Source organism: Polypterus senegalus, chromosome 6 (assembly GCF_016835505.1).
Source record: "Polypterus senegalus isolate Bchr_013 chromosome 6, ASM1683550v1, whole genome shotgun sequence".
Classification (NCBI taxonomy): Eukaryota; Metazoa; Chordata; class Cladistia; order Polypteriformes; family Polypteridae; genus Polypterus; species Polypterus senegalus.
The window spans coordinates 123,386,326-123,406,043 of NC_053159.1; the positions used below are offsets into that span (position 1 = coordinate 123,386,326).

General features: G+C 37.8%; 1 protein-coding gene across 3 annotated transcripts in view; it reads left to right on the top strand.

Moving 5' to 3' along the window:
• The window catches only part of LOC120531533, a 111,087-nt gene that overhangs the window by 76,342 nt on the left and 15,027 nt on the right, over window positions 1–19,718 (top strand). For all 3 annotated transcript variants that reach the window (XM_039757029.1, XM_039757028.1, XM_039757030.1), the window contains exons 23-25: window positions 14,137–14,194; window positions 17,591–17,743; window positions 18,416–18,616. In XM_039757029.1, coding sequence (XP_039612963.1) covers window positions 14,137–14,194; window positions 17,591–17,743; window positions 18,416–18,616 — 412 coding nt within the window. The remainder of the gene's footprint in view (window positions 1–14,136; window positions 14,195–17,590; window positions 17,744–18,415; window positions 18,617–19,718) is intronic.

Genomic DNA, 19,718 nt, shown 5'->3' on the forward strand with positions numbered 1-19,718 from the left:
ATTTCAGTACCGGATCCTTCTCCTACGCAGCCATGATGTTGTGATTGATGCAGAATGTGGTCTGGCATTATCTTGTTGAAAAATGCAGGGTCTTCCCTGAAAGAGATGGCGTCTTGATGGGAGCATATGTTGTTCTAGAACCTGAATATATTTTTCTGCATTGATGGTGCCTTTCCAGACATGCAAGCTGCCCATGCCACGCACTCATGCAACCCCATACCATCAGAGATGCAGGCTTCTGAACTGGCGTTGATAACAACTTGGGTTGTCCTTGTCCTCTTTGGTCCGGATGACATGGCGTCCCAGATTTCCAAAAGAACTTGAATCGTGACTCGTCTGACCACAGAACAGTCTTCCATTTTGCCACACTCCATTTTAAATGATCCCTGGCCCAGTGACAAGCCTGAGCTTGTGGATCTTGCTTAGAAATGGCTTCTTCTTTGCACTGTAGAGTTTCAGCTGGCAGCGGCGGATGGCACGGTGGATTGTGTTCACTGACAATGGTTTCTGGAAGTATTCATGAGCCCATTCTGTGATTTCCTTTACAGTAGCATTCCTGTTTGTGGTGCAGTGTCGTTTAAGGGCCGGAGATCACGGGCATCCAGTATGGTTTCGGCCTTGACCCTTACGCACAGAGATTGTTCCAGATTCTCTGAATCTTGGATGATGTTATGCACAGTTGATGATGATAGATGCAAAGTCTTTGCAATTTTTCGCTGGGTAACACCTTTCTGATATTGCTCCACTATCTTTCTGCGCAACATTGTGGGAATTGGTGATCCTCTACCCATCTTGGCTTCTGAGAGACACTGCCACTCTGAGAAGCTCTTTTTATACCCAATCATGTTGCCAATTGACCTAATTAGTGTTTATTGGTCTTCCAGCTCTTCGTTATGCTCAAATTTACTTTTTCCAGCCTCTTATTGCTACTTGTCCCAACTTTTTGGGATTTGTTGACACCGTGAAATTTTGAATCAACATATTTTTCCTTTAAAATGATACATTTACTCGGATTAAGCGTTTGATCTGTCATCTACGTTCTATTACAAATAAAATATTGACATTTGCCATCTCCACATCATTGCATTCAGTTTTTATTCACAATTTGTTTAGTGTCCCAACTTTTTTGGAATCCGGTTTGTAGATATAGATAGATATATAGATATAGATAGATATATAGATATAGATAGATATATAGAGATATATATATATATTGTGGATGCTGGCCCAGACACAGACAGACGGACAACGGTTTCTCACCCAACACACCCATTTATTTACAATATTTACAATGTTCGTGCACTCACAAACCCCAGTGCCTCCAGCACCGATTCCCCCAATGTCCAGGCCACACAGTTCCACTGCCTTTCTCCTGGCCGCCTCTAGTCCTGCCTCCAGCTCCGTCCTCTTCCACCCGACTTCTGCCGATGACTGGAGGGAGGTGGACCCTTAAATGGGAACCCGGATGGGCTCCAGCTGCTTCCCGGCATTCCTCCGTAGCCACGCCCCAGTGTGGCGGAAGTGCCGGCTGCGCACCCGAAAGCCGTCCGGGTGTCGCCTGTCGTCTTCCCTCCAGCACTTCCTGGTGTGGCGAAAGTGCTGGGCTCCCGGGATATTCAGGCACTGGGGCGCCGCCTGGCGGTGGCCACGGGTCCCTACAGGGCTGGGCTTCCAAGCCCTTTACCCGAGGCCCCCAACATAACCAGGACGGACGCCCCCTCGCGGTCTGGAGGAGGCACAAGCCCTCCTCCGGTCCTCCTGGGTGGAGCCCGGCCGGGTACCACAATATATAGATAGATAGATATATACCTGTGTATGTGTATGTATATGTGTGTGTGTATATATGTAGATATGTATGTATATATATATATATATATATATATATATATATATATATATATATATATATGCCAGCAACACTCATGACAATGACAAAACAATTACATTGTCAATCATGTTACGTTATTATTAAAATGTTTCCTTTTCTTTTTCATTACTTCTTTAACACACTACTTCTCTGCTGCAAAGCACGGGTATTTTGCTAGTATATGTATATGTATATATGTGTATATGTATATATATATGTATATGTATATATATGCATATATATGTATATGTATATATACTGTATATATGTATGTGTGTGTGTCTGTGTATGTGTGTGTGTCTGTGTCTATATATATGACAGCAACACTCATATCAGTGACAAAACAATTACATTAACAATCATCTTACGTTATTTTTAAAATGTTTCCTTTTCTTTTTTCATAGCTTCTTTAACACACTACTTCTCCGCTGCGAAGCGCGGGTATTCTGCTAGTATATGTATATGTATATATATATGTGTGTGTGTATATATATATATATATATATGTTTATATGCATGTGTGTGTGTGTATATATATATATATGTTTATATGCGTGTGTGTGTATATATGTAGATATGTATGTATATACAGTATATATATATATATATATATATATATATATATATATATATATATATATATATATATATATATATATATATATATATATATCTGCCAGCAACACTCATGACAATGACAAAACAATTACATTGTCAATCATGTTACGTTATTATTTAAATGTTTCCTTTTCTTTTCATTACTTCTTTAACACACTACTTCTCATCTTGAACACGGTATTCTGCTAGTATATGTATATGTATATATATATGTGTGTGTGTGTATATATATATATGTTTATATGTGTGTGTGTGTGTGTATATATATATATATGTTTATATGTGTGTGTGTGTGTGTATATATATATATATGTTTATATGTGTGTGTGTATATATGTAGATATGTATGTATATACAGTATATATATATATATATATATATATATATATATATATCTGCCAGCAACACTCATGACAATGACAAAACAATTACATTGTCAATCATGTTACGTTATTATTTAAATGTTTCCTTTTCTTTTTCATTACTTCTTTAACACACTACTTCTCCGCTGCGAAGCACGGGTATTCTGCTAGTATATGTATATGTATATATATATGTGTGTGTGTATATATATATATATGTTTATATGCGTGTGTGTGTGTGTGTATATATATATATATGTTTATATGCGTGTGTGTGTGTGTGTATATATGTAGATATGTATGTATATACAGTATATATATATATATATATATATATATATATATATATATATATATATATATATATATATATCTGCCAGCAACACTCATGACAATGACAAAACAATTACATTGTCAATCATGTTACGTTATTATTTAAATGTTTCCTTTTCTTTTTCATTACTTCTTTAACACACTACTTCTCCGCTGCTAAGTGCGGGTATTTTGCTAGTTTGTAATATAAGCACAATTTTATGTAAGCATATTGGTATTTTTATGGGTATTCATTTTAACAGGCAGGAATTTCACTGTACTCTGTACGTCTGGCAACGATGACCTTATAAACCTATAACTACAGTAATTCTGGAGAAAAATAGGTACACACATGCACACATATATGTATCTATATGTAAATAAACTGATGTATCATTTTAAAGTTGAGTTACTGTCTGTGTCCTGCGGTGGGTTGGCACCCTGCCCAGGATTGGTTCCTGCCTTGTGTCCTGTGTTGGCTGGGATTGGCTCCAGCAGACCCCCGTGACCCTGTATTCGGATTCAGCGGGTTAGGAAATGGATGGATGGATGGATGGTTACTGTCTGTAATTTGGCAAAAAATAACTTTAGACTCAAAATTCCAAGTTAGACTACACATATTTTGTATTTATCTACTACCGGTAATTAATCCAACTATCCACACATTTCTCTCCACTTTTTAAATTACATGGTTACAGTGCACCACTTCCTATCTCAGAACTAATGGCCTCTAAACAGTAAGTAGCCTTGTATGGTACAGCAGTGCATTGCAGGTTATGACCACCCTGCCATCCATTCTCAGTCATGCTGAGATAGTTTTACAGTCATCAATTAAAGCAATATGTACATTCTTGGGATATGGGAGAAAACTAGGTGTAAACTCAAACACACATGGAGAGAGTATGCGCACTTCACACAGTGATCATGATGAGATCCTACTATACTTTCCCTAATATAATGGATTCTGCTTTGATTCATTGTCAACAATGATCAGATGTACCCTCCTGCACACATTTTAATCAACTAATGTGCTGGTAAATTTATTTTATTTTTCAGTAACCCTCATGTTTTTTTCAGCAGGAATTATAAATGAGAAAGTCTCCTTTACAATAACATAAATAAAACAAAAGCCAGACAGCTGAGTAAACACACACATTCCTAATTGCCTTAGGTCTGGTAAACCATGTTCTGTGTTTAGAACTTTTCAAACAAATTACACCACCAGCTGTTGCATCAATTTGTTTACACCTATCCTACTGTTTCCAACTTTAACCTCTTCTCCCCCAGCCCTGGTCCTACAGCCTCTTCTGACCTAACATCCTTTGATCTCTCTCATGAACCACAGGACATAGCTAATTGGGCTACTTTGGAGTACTATTGAACTATCAAATAACACCTTTCATAATGTGTTTTTGAAAACAAACTATAATATTATGGAAAGCAATACGATTCTACAGAATGAATTAACAAGAACTGAACCTCACAAAAACCACACAAAAATATTGGTACTCAGACATTTTGTCATCAAAGGAGTCTGTTGCTTTGTGTTTAACATTTTATTACTTACAGCAACCTATTCTATATCACTCAATATGTTGTGTATGAAAATAGGGCCACATCTGAAAAATTATATGGAAAAGACACATCTAAGCTTCTTTGTTTCATTATTTGTTTAATTCCTTGAATCTGAAGACACAAACATAATCTGTTTTTAAAGACTAATAAGACTAATAACTAATAGGTTTAATAAAGTAACAATAATAATTCATTTGTTTATCAGGAATTGAACTTAAATTAAATTGATAACAATAATGAACTGTATACAGATGAATGCTCCTAAAAATGTAACCATTTTTACTGTTGAGATCAAAGAACTGCCCTACAATTGAAGATGAATGGAGGCCACAATTTATATGCTGAGTGTGATTTTACGTTTTTCATCTCATATATGGTAAATGTATTAATTTCATGACTACTAAGTAATCCCATCTTCATTTCTTTTATTCAGTTATTATAGTGTCTGTTTTAAAACAGTTCTGGGATTTGAATACTTTTATTACTAACTTAGAAAAATAACAATGACATTTAAAGTTAAATGAATAACATATGTCCAGGTTTTTGTCTTCAGTTTTCAAGAGTTAGGTTAGTGTTGCAGTGATTATTGATGAGTATTAATAGCTGTGCTGTGGTATTTATTTTGCATGCCTTAGCCCAAATAATGAATAGGAGACAATTTCAAATTCTTGTTATTAATCACATCTACTTAATAGCCCAGTGTGCTGTTAAGTAATTAAAACTATATTAAAAATGAAATGCAACATAAATACAAAACATAATATTAAAACGTAAGCAGAGACACATTATACAATATATACAAAAATACACATTTATATATACTTGGTTTTAAGTTCAACTTCTAAAACTGCCTTAAATCAGCTGCATTTTTAAAAAGGACAATACTCTACTCAATTAATGCCAATTTCATTACAGAAGATATCTGAAAACACATCAACTCCACAGTGCACCAAATGCCACCACCAACATTAGGAAGAGATGGAAAACAGAGGACAATTATTAATGGCAGATCAAAACTACAATTAACTTAATTATAAGGGTGAAATGTAAAAGAGCTCGAGTAGCAGCTCTAATGAAAATATACTAAAATATAATAAGTAGTGTCTTTTCTTAACGTAAATGATGAGACCTTTTGGGCTTTTCTGATATTCATAGACAGGTTTAGGTATAGGGAATGACTGTACCTTCTGCACAATTTTTTTATCCTAAATGTTTTAAAACAACTTCTATCTTTAGATGACAATGTACACAGAGGAGGTTGGGCTAATAATTTATGGCTTTATAAGTGAGAAGAAGGATTTTAAAAATGGCTCTAACTTTAATTGAAAGCAAGTGAACTGTTTCCATTACCTGATTCAGGACAAGCTTAGAGTCACAAACAAATGATATAAAGCCATACCACACAAAATAACATACACGATTCCTACAAAAAGATAGGGTGTGCCTTGTGATTAATTCCATTAATCTCCATCTTCCATTTTAGGACTGCAGTGGCCAGAGCCTATGCCACAATAGGGGGCCAAATCTGGTGGGTATGCCTGTCCATTACAGGGCCCACTCATGCCATACATGCTTTCATGCAGGACCAATTTAGGGCCAACATTTAATGCAATCTGGATGTCTTTGTGAAATTACATCCATCCTACTCTGACAAAGAGAGAGCTGTGAGATAGCAGCACTAATCACAGCGCCAGCATGCCACCTTCATCAATCAATGCTATGTTAAAAAGTTCTCCTACCAGCTGCTAGGGTACTTCCAGTAATCTGCATGATAGATGAATCCTTTGGAATTTGAAAGCAGAAATTCAACAAAGAGAACTATCATAATGATGAATAAATAAATATGTTAAGAGAATAAATAATGGACAGCATGGTGGGTAGGAGACCTGGGTTTGCTTCCTGGGTCCTCCCTACTTGGAGTTTGCATGTTCTCCCCGTGTCTGCGTGGGTTTCCTCCCACAGTCCAAAGACATGCAGGTTAGGTGCATTGGCGATTCTAAATTGTCCCTAGTGTGTGCTTGGTGTTTGTGTGTGTGTGTAAGCCCTGTGGTGGGCTGGTGCCCTGCCCGGGGTTTGTTTCCTGCCTTGCGCCCTGTGTTGGCTGGGATTGTCTCCAGCAGACCCCCGTGATCCTGTGTTAGGATATAGCAGGTTGGATAATGGATGGATGGATGGAATAAATAATTGAAAAGCTCTTTGTTGTTTTATAAATCATTTGGGAGCTATAGCAGTGAGGGATAAGGGCAGCAATTACCTGCCATGTGATGATCATTAGAATAAAACTATTTTGTAAAATGAAAATGACATTATATTAGAACCATCACAAATATGTTTATCTGCACTGATTTACAATTAAAAAGAAAATGATCAAAATGCTTATTGCGTAACCTCACCTAACACTGTAGGAGTCCATAGGAAACAGTGTAGTTGTAAACTCAAAAGAAAATAATTGCACAAGTGCACAACTGAAAATACAAGGAACAGTAGTTGCAAGAAACCAAAATCTGGTCTTTTCCCACTCTTTAATGTCACGGAGGTTCTCTGTTCTGTACTAGGCTCAGGTCCAAATGAGAACTCACCTTCTGGAGATGTCCCTTTTTATAGAGTCACTGGGCATCTTCTTGGAGCTGCAGATGGAAGACAAGAAACAGGTAGCAACAGCGCTAACTGAGCCAGGAAGGTGTTCCCCAGGTGCACATACAGTGGTGTGAAAAACTATTTGCCCCCTTCCTGATTTCTTATTCTTTTGCATGTTTGTCACACAAAATGTTTCTGATCATCAAACACATTTAACCATTAGTCAAATATAACACAAGTAAACACAAAATGCAGTTTTTAAATGATGGTTTTTATTATTTAGGGAGAAAAAAAACCCAAACCTACATGGCCCTGAGTGAAAAGTAATTGCCCCCTTGTTAAAAAATAACCTAACTGTGGTGTATCACACCTGAGTTCAATTTCTGTAGCCACCCCCAGGCCTGATTACTGACACATCTGTTTCAATCCAATCAAGAAATCACTTAAATAGGAGCTGCCTGACACAGAGAAGTAGACCAAAAGCACCTCAAAAGCTAGACATCATGCCAAGATCCAAAGAAATTCAAGAACAAATGAGAACAGAAGTAATTGAGATCTATCAGTCTGGTAAAGGTTATAAAGCCATTTCTAAAGCTTTGGGACTCCAGTGAACCAGAGTGAGAGCCATTATCCACAAATGGCAAAAACATGGAACAGTGGTGAACCTTCCCAGGAGTGGCCGGCCGACCAAAATTACCCCAAGAGCACAGAGACGACTCATCCGAGAGGTCACAACCATGGCAATGTCTAAAGAACTGCAGGCCTCACTTGCCTCAATTAAGGTCAGTGTTCACGACTCCACCATAAGAAAGAGACTGGGCAAAAACGCCCTGCATGGCAGATTTCCAAGACGCAAACCACTGTTAAGCAAAAAGAACATTAGGGCTCGTCTCAATTTTGCTAAGAAACATCTCAATGATTGCCAAGACTTGGGAAAATACCTTGTTGACAGATGAGACAAAAGTTGAACTTTTTGGAAGGCAAATGTCCCGTTACATCTGGCGTAAAAGGAACACAGCATTTCAGAAAAAGAACATCATACCAACAGTAAAATATGGTGGTGGTAGTGTGATGGTCTGGGGTTGTTTTGCTGCTTCAGGACCTGGAAGGCTTGCTGTGATAGATGGAACCATGAATTTTACTGTCTACCAAAAAATCCTGAAGGAGAATGTCTGGCCATCTGTTCGACAACTCAAGCTGAAACGATCTTGGGTGCTGCAACAGGACAATGACCCAAAACACACCAGCAAATCCACCTCTGAATGGCTGAAGAAAAACAAAATGAAGACTTTGGAGTGGCCTAGTCAAAGTCCTGACCTGAATCCAATTGAGATGCTATGGCATGACCTTAAAAAGGCGGTTCATGCTAGAAAACCCTCAAATAAAGCTGAATTACAACAATTCTGCAAAGATGAGTGGGCCAAAATTCCTCCAGAGCTGTAAAGACTCATTGCAAGTTATTGCAAACGCTTGATTGCAGTTATTGCTGCTAAGGGTGGCCCAACCAGTTATTAGGTTCAGGGGGCAATTACTTTTTCATACAGGGCCATGTAGGTTTGGATTTTTTCTCCCTAAATAATAAAAACTATCATTTAAAAACTGCATTTTGTGTTTACTTGTGTTATATTTGACTAATGGTTAAATGTGTTTGATGATCAGAAACATTTTGTGTGACAAACATGCAAAAGAATAAGAAATCAGGAAGGGGGCAAATAGTTTTTCACACCACTGTACGTGACACTTGTTATTCTGTGTTGTACAGTAGCAGTTTAAGATAAATTAAGGAAGAAATTTAGCTTTTTGGTTAATAAATGGAATCAATTGCCTACCAACTTTTGTGAAGACAACAGGATTTTATTACTTTATCCTACAGACATGTTGAGAGGGTATACTATAAATTACATTTATTCCAGATCTGGAAGTATCCAAGTAACCTAAAATAGATTTCCAACTTATTTTTTCTGTTCAATTGACAATATCAACAAAACTCAAGAATATCTTTGAATATATATTTTTACTTCTGATTATTACTGCCGGTTGCTAGCTGAGTATGCTGATCAGCTTCATAATGTCTGTTCTGCTAAAGCATTGTAATCCTTTTTTGGTTCTTGTCGTGTGTGTCTAGTGCTACTGAGATAGATAGATAGATAGATAGATAGATAGATAGATAGATAGATAGATTGCATCCAGAAAGTATTCACAGAGCATCACTTTTTCCACATTTTGTTATGTCACAGCCTTATTCCAAAATGGATTAAATTAATTTTTTCCTCAGAATTCTACACACAACACCCCATAATGACAACGTGAAAAAAGTTTACTTGAGATTTTTGCAAATTTATTAAAAAAAAAAAATTGAGAAAGCACGTAAGTATTCACAGCCTTTGCCATGAAGCTCAGAATTGAGCTCAGGTGCATCCTGTTTCCCCTGATCACCCTTGAGATGTTTCTTCAGCTTAATTTCAGTCCACCTGTGGTAAATTCAGTTGATTGGACATGATTTGGAAAGGCACACACCTGTCTATATAAGGTGTTCACAGTTCATGTCAGAGCACAAACCAAGCATGAAGTCAAAGGAATTGTCTGTAGACGTCTGAGACAGGATTGTCTCGAGGCACAAATCTGGGGAAGGTTACAGAAAAATTTCTGCTGCTTTGAAGGTCCCAATGAGCACAGTGGCCTCCATCATCCATAAGTAGAAGAAGTTCGAAACCACCAGGACTCTTCCTAGAGCTGGCTGGCCATCTAAACTGAGCGATTGGGGGAGAACTTGATGGTCACTCTGTCAGAGCTCCAGAGGTCCTCTGTGGAGAGAGGAGAACCTTCCAGAAGGACAACCATCTCTGCAGCAATCCACCAATCAGGCCTGTATGGTAGAGTGGCCAGACGGAAGCCACTCCTTAGTAAAAGGCACATGGCAGCCCACCTGGAGTTTGCCAAAAGGCACCTGAAGGACTCTCAGACCATGAGAAACAAAATTCTCTGGTCTGATGAGACAAAGATTGACCTCTTTGGTGTGAATGCCAGGCATCACATTTGGAGGACACCAGGCACCGCTCATCACCAGGCCAATACCATCCCTACAGTGAAGCATGGTGGTGGCAGCATCATGCTGTGGGGATGTTTTTCAGCAGCAGGAACTGGGAGACTAGTCAGGATAAAGGGAAAAATGACTGCAGCAATGGATTAAAACCTGCTCCAGAGCGCTCTTGACATCAGACTGGGGTCGACGGTTCATCTTTCAGCAGGACAACGACCCTAAGCACACAGCCAAGATATCAAAGGAGTGGCATCAGGACAACTCTGTGAATGTCCTTGAGTGGCCCAGCCACAGCCCAGACTTGAATCTGATTGAACATCTCTGGAGAGATCTTAAAATGGCTGTGCACCAACGCTTCCCATCCAACCTGATGGAGCTTGAGAAGTGCTGCAAAGTGGAATGGGCGAAACTGGCCAAGGATAGGTGTGCCAAGCTTGTGGCATCATATTCAAAAAGACTTGAGGCTGTAATTGCTACCAAAGGTGCATCGACAAAGTATTAAGCAAAGGCTGTGAATACTTACAGTATGTATATATGATTTCTCAGTTTTTGTATTTTTAATAAATTTGCAAAAAACTCAAGTAAACTTTTTTCACGTTGTCATTATGGGGTGTTGTGTGTAGAATTCTGAGGAAAAAAATGAATTTAATACATTTTGAAATAAGGCTGTAACATAACAAAATGTGGAAAAAGTGATGCGCTGTGAATACTTTCCGGATGCACTGTAGATACAGTTGTGTTTGAAAGTTTGTGAACCCTTTAGAATTTTCTATATTTCTGCATATATATGACCTAAAACATCATCAGATTTTCACTCAAGTCCTAAAAGTAGATAAAGAGAAACCAGTTAAACAAATGAGACAAAAATATTATACTTGGTCATTTATTTATTGAGGAAAATGATCGAATATTACATATTTGTGAGTGGCAAAAGTATGTGAACCTCTAGGATTAGCAGTTAGTTTGAAGGTGAAATTAGAGTCAGGTGTTTTCAATCAATGGGATGACAATCAGGTGTGAGTGGGCACCCTGCATTATTTAAAAAACAGGGATCTATCAAAGTCTGCTCTTCACAACACGTTTGTGGAAGTGTATCATGGCACGAAATAAGGAGATTTCTGAGGACCTCAGAAAAAGAGTTGTTGATACTCATCAGGCTAGAAAAGGTTACAAAACCATCTCTAAAGAGTTTGGACTCCACCAATCCACAGTCAGACAGATTGTGTACAAATGGAGGAAATTCAAGACCACTGTTACCCTCCTCAGGAGTGGTCAACCAACAAAGATCACTCCAAGAGCAAGGCGTGTAATAGTCAGCGAGGTCACAAAGGAACCCAGGGTAACTTCTAAGCAACTGAAGGCCTCTCTCACATTGGCTAATATTCATGTTCATGACTCCACCATCAGGAGAACACTGAACAACAATGGTGTGCATGGCAGGGTTGCAAGGAGAAAGCCACTGCTCTCCAAAAAAAACATTGCTGCTCGTCTGCAGTTTGCTAAAGATCACGTGGACAAACCAGAAGGCTATTGGAAGAATGTTTTGTGGACAGAAGAGACCAGAAATAGAACTTTGTGGTGTAAATGAAAAGCGTTATGTTTGGAGAAAGGAAAACACTGCATTCCAGCATAAGAACCTTATCCCATCTGTGAAACATGGTGGTGGTAGTATCATGGTTTGGGCCTGTTTTGCTGCATCTAGGTCAGGGCAGCTTGACTTCATTGATGGAACAATGAATTCTGAATTATATTAGAGAATTCTAAAGGAAAATGTCAGAACATCTGTCCATGAACTGAATCTCAAGAGAAGGTGGGTCATGCAGCAAGACAACGACCCTAAGCACACAAGTCGTTCTACCAAATAATGGTTAAAGAAGAATACAGTTAATGTTTTGGAATGGCCAAGTCAAAGCCCTGACCTTAATTCAATCAAAATGTTGTGGAAGGAAATGAAACGAGCAGTTAATGTGAGGAAACCCACCAACATCCCAGAGTTGAAGCTGTTCTGTATGGCGGAATGGGCTAAAATTCCTCAATGCCGGTGTTCAGGAATGATCAAAAGTTACCGGAAATGTTTAGTTGCAGTTATTGCTGCAGGGGGGGACACAGCATATACTGAAAGTAAAGGTTCACATACTTTTGCCACTCACAAATATGTAATATTCAATCATTTTCATTAATAAATAAATGACCAAGTATAATATTTTTGTCTCATTTGTTTAACTGGTTTCTCTTTATCTCCTTTTAGGACTTGAGTGAAAATTTGATGATGTTTTAGGTCATATTTATGCAGAAATATAGAAAATTCTAAAGGGTTCACAAACTTTCAAGCACCACTGTAGATAGATATGAAAGGCAGTATTAGATAGATAGATAGATAGATAGATAGATAGATAGATAGATAGATAGATAGATAGATAGATAGATAGATAGATAGATAGATAGATACTTTATTAATCCCAAGGGGAAATTCACATACTCCAGCAGCAGCACACTGATAAAAAAAAATTAAACTAAAGAGTGATAAAAATGCAGGTAAAACAGACAATAACTTGTAATAACTAATAGGCTTCAGCAACAGGAAATCCCATGATTAACTATGAAGGTTAGAAAAAAATTGATAGATTGCAGGAATTTGCTTTCTACCAGTGTTTCATGTGCCTTTTCATTTCCCTGAATCTATAAGCAATTCAGGCCAAAGACGGTCATAACCATTTTCAGACTAAAGCCACTTTGAATGTGTAAAATCATCCTGCTGTTTCTACTGAGCAGTTCTGCTCATAGTAGGGTAATATATTTATTAAAAGCTTTGTCCTTTTAGCTCTCATTTAATGGTTCATGTCTAACCACCATGTCTCACTGGGCATCTCTTTGGTTAGTTTGTTGTTGTTTGTAAATAGGTTCTTTAAAAATTAAAGATGAGTTTAAGCCTGGCTTTGATCCCTTTTGAATGCTGCATAGATGAATAGCTCAGTTTCAAACAGCTTGTAGTGCTGCAACACTTTGTGTTTCTTTTGTGCACTCTGCAATGGCCCAGAAGTGAACTGCAGTGCATATATGGAACATAATGTTGTCAGCAGTTGATCCTCTTTAATTTGAACCTCTAATGACTGAAGTAAAGTGACTGGAAGTTTTATCCCTCACTAAACCTTATAAAAGAGCATTGTTTAATTCACAGCCGTTGTCTTTGAATGTCAGAGAAATTAAATATTTCTTTGAGGCTGTGTGGAGCTTTCCCTTTAAATGCTACTGGTAGAATAATCTTAGATTCACTGGGGTTCACATTAAAGTGGCAGATTAATGGCCATACATCTGTTATAGGCTTTAGAAATGGCCTTTATAGCTTGTCTAGATGGAAAGGTCAGAAGTTAGCCATTCTGATGCTTGGAGAACTGGAAATGATTTAAGACATTTACCTCTTTTCGTAGATCAAGTTCAGGCCAATTCGAAGTTGCAGCAAGCACAGGGTTGCACACTGGAGTGATGTTTGCTGTGCTTTTTATAATGAGATTATGGGGGTTGGGCTCCATCAATGTGCACTCTGTTTTACCCCTTGCAATGATATAGATATACTCCCCCCCCGCCGACATATTGCAATAGTGAAGTGTCCCTATTGAAGTTTCCTTTCCCCTTCAGCCTGTTTTTCATTACCGTGTCTTTATGAATTCTCAATCAAAAGACACCAAAACCCTGAAACTTTGAACAATTTAGATGCCCACTTTGAACAATTTAGATGCCCACTGTCAATAACAACTTATTATTGTTATTTTTATATTTTTTAACAGTTCCCATGTGTATACTGGAGTACACCATGTCCCCATCTTCAAAAACAAACCTGATGCTGTAAGTATACATGTTATTGAATGGGGTGAAGTGGTGGCACAGTGAGTAGCACCGATGCTTCACAGCTCCACAGGCATTTCTGGCTTGTTATGTTCTCCATTTGTCCATGTGGGTTTTCTCCAAAGATATACCATTGATATGCTATTGATTATTCCAAAAAGTGCCCTGCGGTGGACTGGCACTCTACCTTTGTAAACAAAATTCCCTGAAATAGGCACAGGATGGATTGTTTGAACAGTCTGTTAGACTACCAGGTAAGTAACCAACTTGTGTTTCTTCAGTTTTTATACCCACTTTTCATTACATGATCACCAGGAGCTGGAGCCTATCCCAGTGGTACTCATGTTAGAGAAGAGTCAATCGCCATGCACACTCACATATTCCCTTACTCCTATGGTGTCAATTTATATTTGACAGTCAACTTCCCATGTATGTCATCAGGATATAAGAGAAAACCTGAGTACCTAGAGAAAATGTATGTAAAATTTGGGAGAAGAATCAGCAAAGATTGTGCAAAGAATCTGCATACCTGGTGCTGCTAGGTGCAGTGACAATTACTGTGCCACCATGTTGTCCTTAAATGTCACTCAGTTCAGTTAAATGTAAATGGTGAGCCATACAATTATACAATTGATTGCCACAAAATGTCAAAGAAAACAAAGTAAAAGATTTGCTTCTTCTGTAATGTAAGCCACACAGCTACAGTACATTAACTAATGTAGTTGCAGTGAACATTGATGATTCTAATAGCTGGAAATTATACATTTAAACAATCACAATAATTTTTGTGATATTATCACCCAAAATTTAATGACTGTGGTCTGAAAGCAGGTCACAAGTCGTCTGTAACATGTCAACTAACTTAATATACGTGTCCTTATGATGTGGGAGAGAAATGGAGTTAAAGAGAATAACTGCACAGAAAGCAGGAAATGCATAAACCACGGAGTGATAAAGTAATTAATTGAACTGTGCAACAATATCAGCTGTCATTATGACATTTTACCTCTCCAGTTTTGATTTCTAACACACTATGTTTACTGGCTCATTTGTAAACCTCCTGACATTTAAGCCTTAGGCTGTAGTTAGTTACTTTATTCAGTTTTGTGAGCCCATCAAAACCCTAATGTTTATAAAGATCTTTTTCTTAAAAGCATATCACTGAAATAAACTTAATCATGGAAATGAACACAGAATAATAAATGCTTCAGGCTACACCTCACACAGCATGGTTGTGTGTAAAAGGGCAAAACAGACATTGAATATTACCCTTGAAATAAGTAAGAATCGAGCAACATTTTCTTCAAATGTAAGTGCAAGTGCAATAAGCCTCCCACATAACACCATTCTGAAAGCTTCAAGGGGTTCATTATGAACCCTCTTCTTTTTTAAACTCGCTTCGCTTGACCACCAAAACCCCCACCCCCCCCCCATCCCTGCCTGTGCTACGCACCAGCCACTTCACATCACTGCCGCTCGCGTGGTGAAGATCGGGACTGAGCGCACCCCAAGGAGATGCAATCGCTCCTCCGACACCCCCTCATAAACGGTGATACGATGGGAAACAAATACAGTTTTCTTTTACCTCCTCTTTGCTCAATCAGCTGCTAGCTTGCTGCTGCTGCTGTACCATGTCAGCTGCATTTCTCGCGGTGGACTTCTGTCATATCACTTATGTCCATATATTTGATCTCTTTTTGCTTTTACCTTTTCATCAATATCGCATTGAATTTTGATTTTGTGTTTGGAATTACATCGTGACCATGCAACATATAACTGCCCGTGAGTGAATATTGTGTCTTTCTCTCTATAAGAAATGTGTCTGACATAACCATGCAGGACTTTTTCAAAACTCTTTGCATAAGCTCTTGTCTCGCCGGGCTTTTGGCCCCAGGCGTGGTCACATCGCTTGGCACGAAGATTCATCTCACAGGACGTGAAAGAGTCTCTGAGACAATCACATCTCATCTCCTTCCAAGATTTTTTTTTATAATAGAGAGATGTGTGAGATAGACAAAAACTGAAATTAAAAGATATATGTTTGTTTTCACTAAAAGTTGCTCTGAAGTGCCAAAATTACATTTATTTATTTGGCTGAAACGCTTGTTTCTTTTGTTTTTCCATTCAGATCATAGGTCGGTGAAGTGACTTGCTTATGGTCACAAAGTATCAGTAGCAGCATTTGAAAACCATGACTGCAGGGTTTGAAGTCCAAAGCCTTAAACACCATGCCACACTGACTGCAAAATGAACACGGACTTCATGTTATGCTGTCTTTTTATGTAAAAAATCTGCAAAGTTGGAGTCAGAGGCATTTTTACTATTCTTCTTCCTTTATTTCTGCGAGCAGAAGAAGAAAATACATAAGTGGTTATGCTACATTCAAATCCTTCCCCTATATATTCCTTTAAAGTCAGTCCTCTAAAATGTCATACTGACACTTACACTTAAAAATTGTGAACAAAACTTCTAGATAACTGTACCTAATTGCACTGAAAAAATTATAATTTTAAAATATCACTATTTAGTATTTAGTAAATTAAAGCTTTTCAAACACTTTGCTGAAAAGCAAAGGGCAGATAGCAGATTTTTTTTGTAATATAACATGAGAAAAAAAGTAAAAATTGTGAAGTATGTAAGAATTAAAAAACAGCTAAAATATCATCCATATGATATAATGATCAATCAAAAGCCACAGGAAACTATAAACAAAAACATCTGAGATATTATAATATCAGTACTTGAACTGTCCAGCAAATGAAATATCCTGGAAATGCCTAACTGAAATGCTAAAGAGAAATCAAAAGTCACCTAACAGAAAGTGAGAAGGCAAGATTTGCTGGAGTTTGTTTAAATACAAAGAAACTATGGAATTACTGAGGGGCTGTAAAAGTTACAAGATTTGTACCCAAGTAACACCAAACAGCACAGTGGTTCAGCGTTTAGTGCTAATTCACACCTCCTGGAGGTTAAGTTGGGGTCCTGGCCCACTCATTGTTTGTGTAACGTTTTCTCCCCATGTCTCTCTGAGCTTCATTTCATCCTACATCCCAAAGAAATGTGGTTTAAGTTGATTAGCTACTCTAAATTGTGCCTTTTTTGGATGCATGTGTGAATGCATACCTATGGTTCCTGCCCTGTACCAGACACTGCTGTGGAAAATGTAATCTCTCTAACAGTCCTGAAATGGAATAAAGGTTTCTGATATTGGTTGAATGAATGGCTCCTCTGGTGAGGCCTAAAGTGATTACCTCCTTTTAGCTTACAGATCCTTGCGTTGATGTGCTCTGTGTTATAAGTGATGCAAGTATAGAAAATTAATGAGTGAATAACTAGCTGCTGATGTTACTGCTGTTTTCATGCCAAAGATGTGAAGGCTCATTTTTCTCTCTTCAGGAGATTCTGAGGGCTGTAGTGGCCCATCCTTTGAAAGAGGTCATCATGACGAGGCTGAAGAAGAAGACACTGAAGGCCCTGAAAACATTTGGCAGTGTGGCTGTGGAGCTATGGGATGGCCACTTCTTGGACAATGAGCATCCTGATTTGCCTGTAGGTATCAAACCACTATGGCAGCACAGACTGGTTTACCGCTGGTCTTTGCCACCCTTTCAGCAATTCAGTTACATAATATTGTCAATCATAAAAAATTCTAGGTGGCATGGTGGTGCAGGTTACTGCTGTTACCACACAAATTGAGGATTCTATGTCCCGCCGGTTGACTATGTGCACCTCTCACATCTTGAAGGAGATGTTTGTAAGTTTAATTTGTGACTCCCGCCTTGCTCCCAGTGAAGCTGAGATTGACTCTTGATCCCTACAACACTGAATTGCATTAAGTAGATCTGAGAATATTACACGTATTATAACTTAGAACATAAAAATATTTATGATTAATAATTTAAATGAATGGTGTCATAACACAATTAGCATGTTATTTCTAAATAAGAGGAAATATGACTTATTTTATGTCATTAAAAAGTCTACCTACTTCAGTACAAGTATTTCTTTTTGTATTATAACTACTGAAAAAAATGTTTATGATCAATAAATGAGGTTATAAGAATTAACATGATATTTCTACATAAAAGGAAATGTAAGTTTTTCAAACAACTTCTACACTGCAAAGATAATTATCGATTAAAAGTGCACTCTTTAAAATATCAACATAGGCATTTACATCCTTAAAATTACTGTCATTTTTTTTCTTTTGCATACTTTTAGGTAAATCAAGAACTGCTAAAGCTGAATAATCTGTCCAAATCACTCAAAGCACAGTCAAATCATTCTGGGAAAGGCATGTCCAATCTGATTCTACAGACTTTAAATAAGCAATTCAGGAAACAGGGTCGAAACAGTCCTGCCTATCAGCTTGAGGAGCGCTTCTATGAAGAATCGATGGGCCGCACATTTCACTCATTAATGGTTAGTGCTCTGTTTCTCATTTGTTTAAGTGTTCACATGTTCATCTGGACACTTGCAGTGCAGTGGTGGTCATTGCATCTTGGCATTTATCCACAGTAACTGAGTGAATAAAAAATGCCAGTGCAAGAATGTTACATTTTTTTATCAATTATTTACTAGGCAACAGAGTGGCAAAGCAGCTCGAAGTGCCACTGCTTAGCACTTGGTCCTTTGGTTTGGAGTTTGTATGTTCTCCCCTTATTTCTGAGGATTAATTGCTCAAATTATTTCCAGATTGAGCAAGTGTGTGATGATGTGCTGTTCAGAAGGCTAACATCACACTCAACACAAATTGCTACCTTGCTCCTTATATTACTAAAATAAGTTACCATTGCCTGCAACTTTAAAATGGACATGCATATTACAAATGCATAATTATTCTCTTGAATGATATTTCCTTCTAACCAGCTTTCAAGGACATTAGAATGTGATATTGCACTTATCATGCATCACAGTTGTCTGACTGATAGCCATTAACACTGAGGCTGTTGAATATCATATTTTTTGCACTATATTATTCACATTGTTGTATTTTATTTTTATACCTTTGCACAATGTAAATTATTTCTTTTCCATATTTTCCCTTTCTTTATTTACATTTGTTTGCTATGCGCTGCCAAATAATGACCCATGTTTGCACTCATGTCTTTGCTTCTAAAGAATTATTCCAGGTTGAACCCTTCAGCATAAATAAGTTCTCGAGAATAAAGCAGAGCAAGTTGTATGCCATAATAACTGTTATGAGAAACAAAGATTAGTCAGAGGGACTGCCAGCAAAGAGCCAAATCTAAATGCCAGTGCTTAGGAAAAGCGAAAAGGAGAGTAGGTTGGAAAACAAGCAAAGGTGTCCAAAAGCAGTAAATGGAAATTTCTAATATAGAAGAAATGTAACAAAGGATAATTCAAAAGTGAACTCAAGTGAAAGCACCACTTTAATGTGATGCACTTCTTTTGTAGAAAGGAAAGGCGGAGCTAGAAATCACAAAGACTAATAAGGCAAAAAAAACAGGAGAGGCCCGAATTGACTGGTGAACTGAAAGACAGACTTCAGAGTGTGACAAAT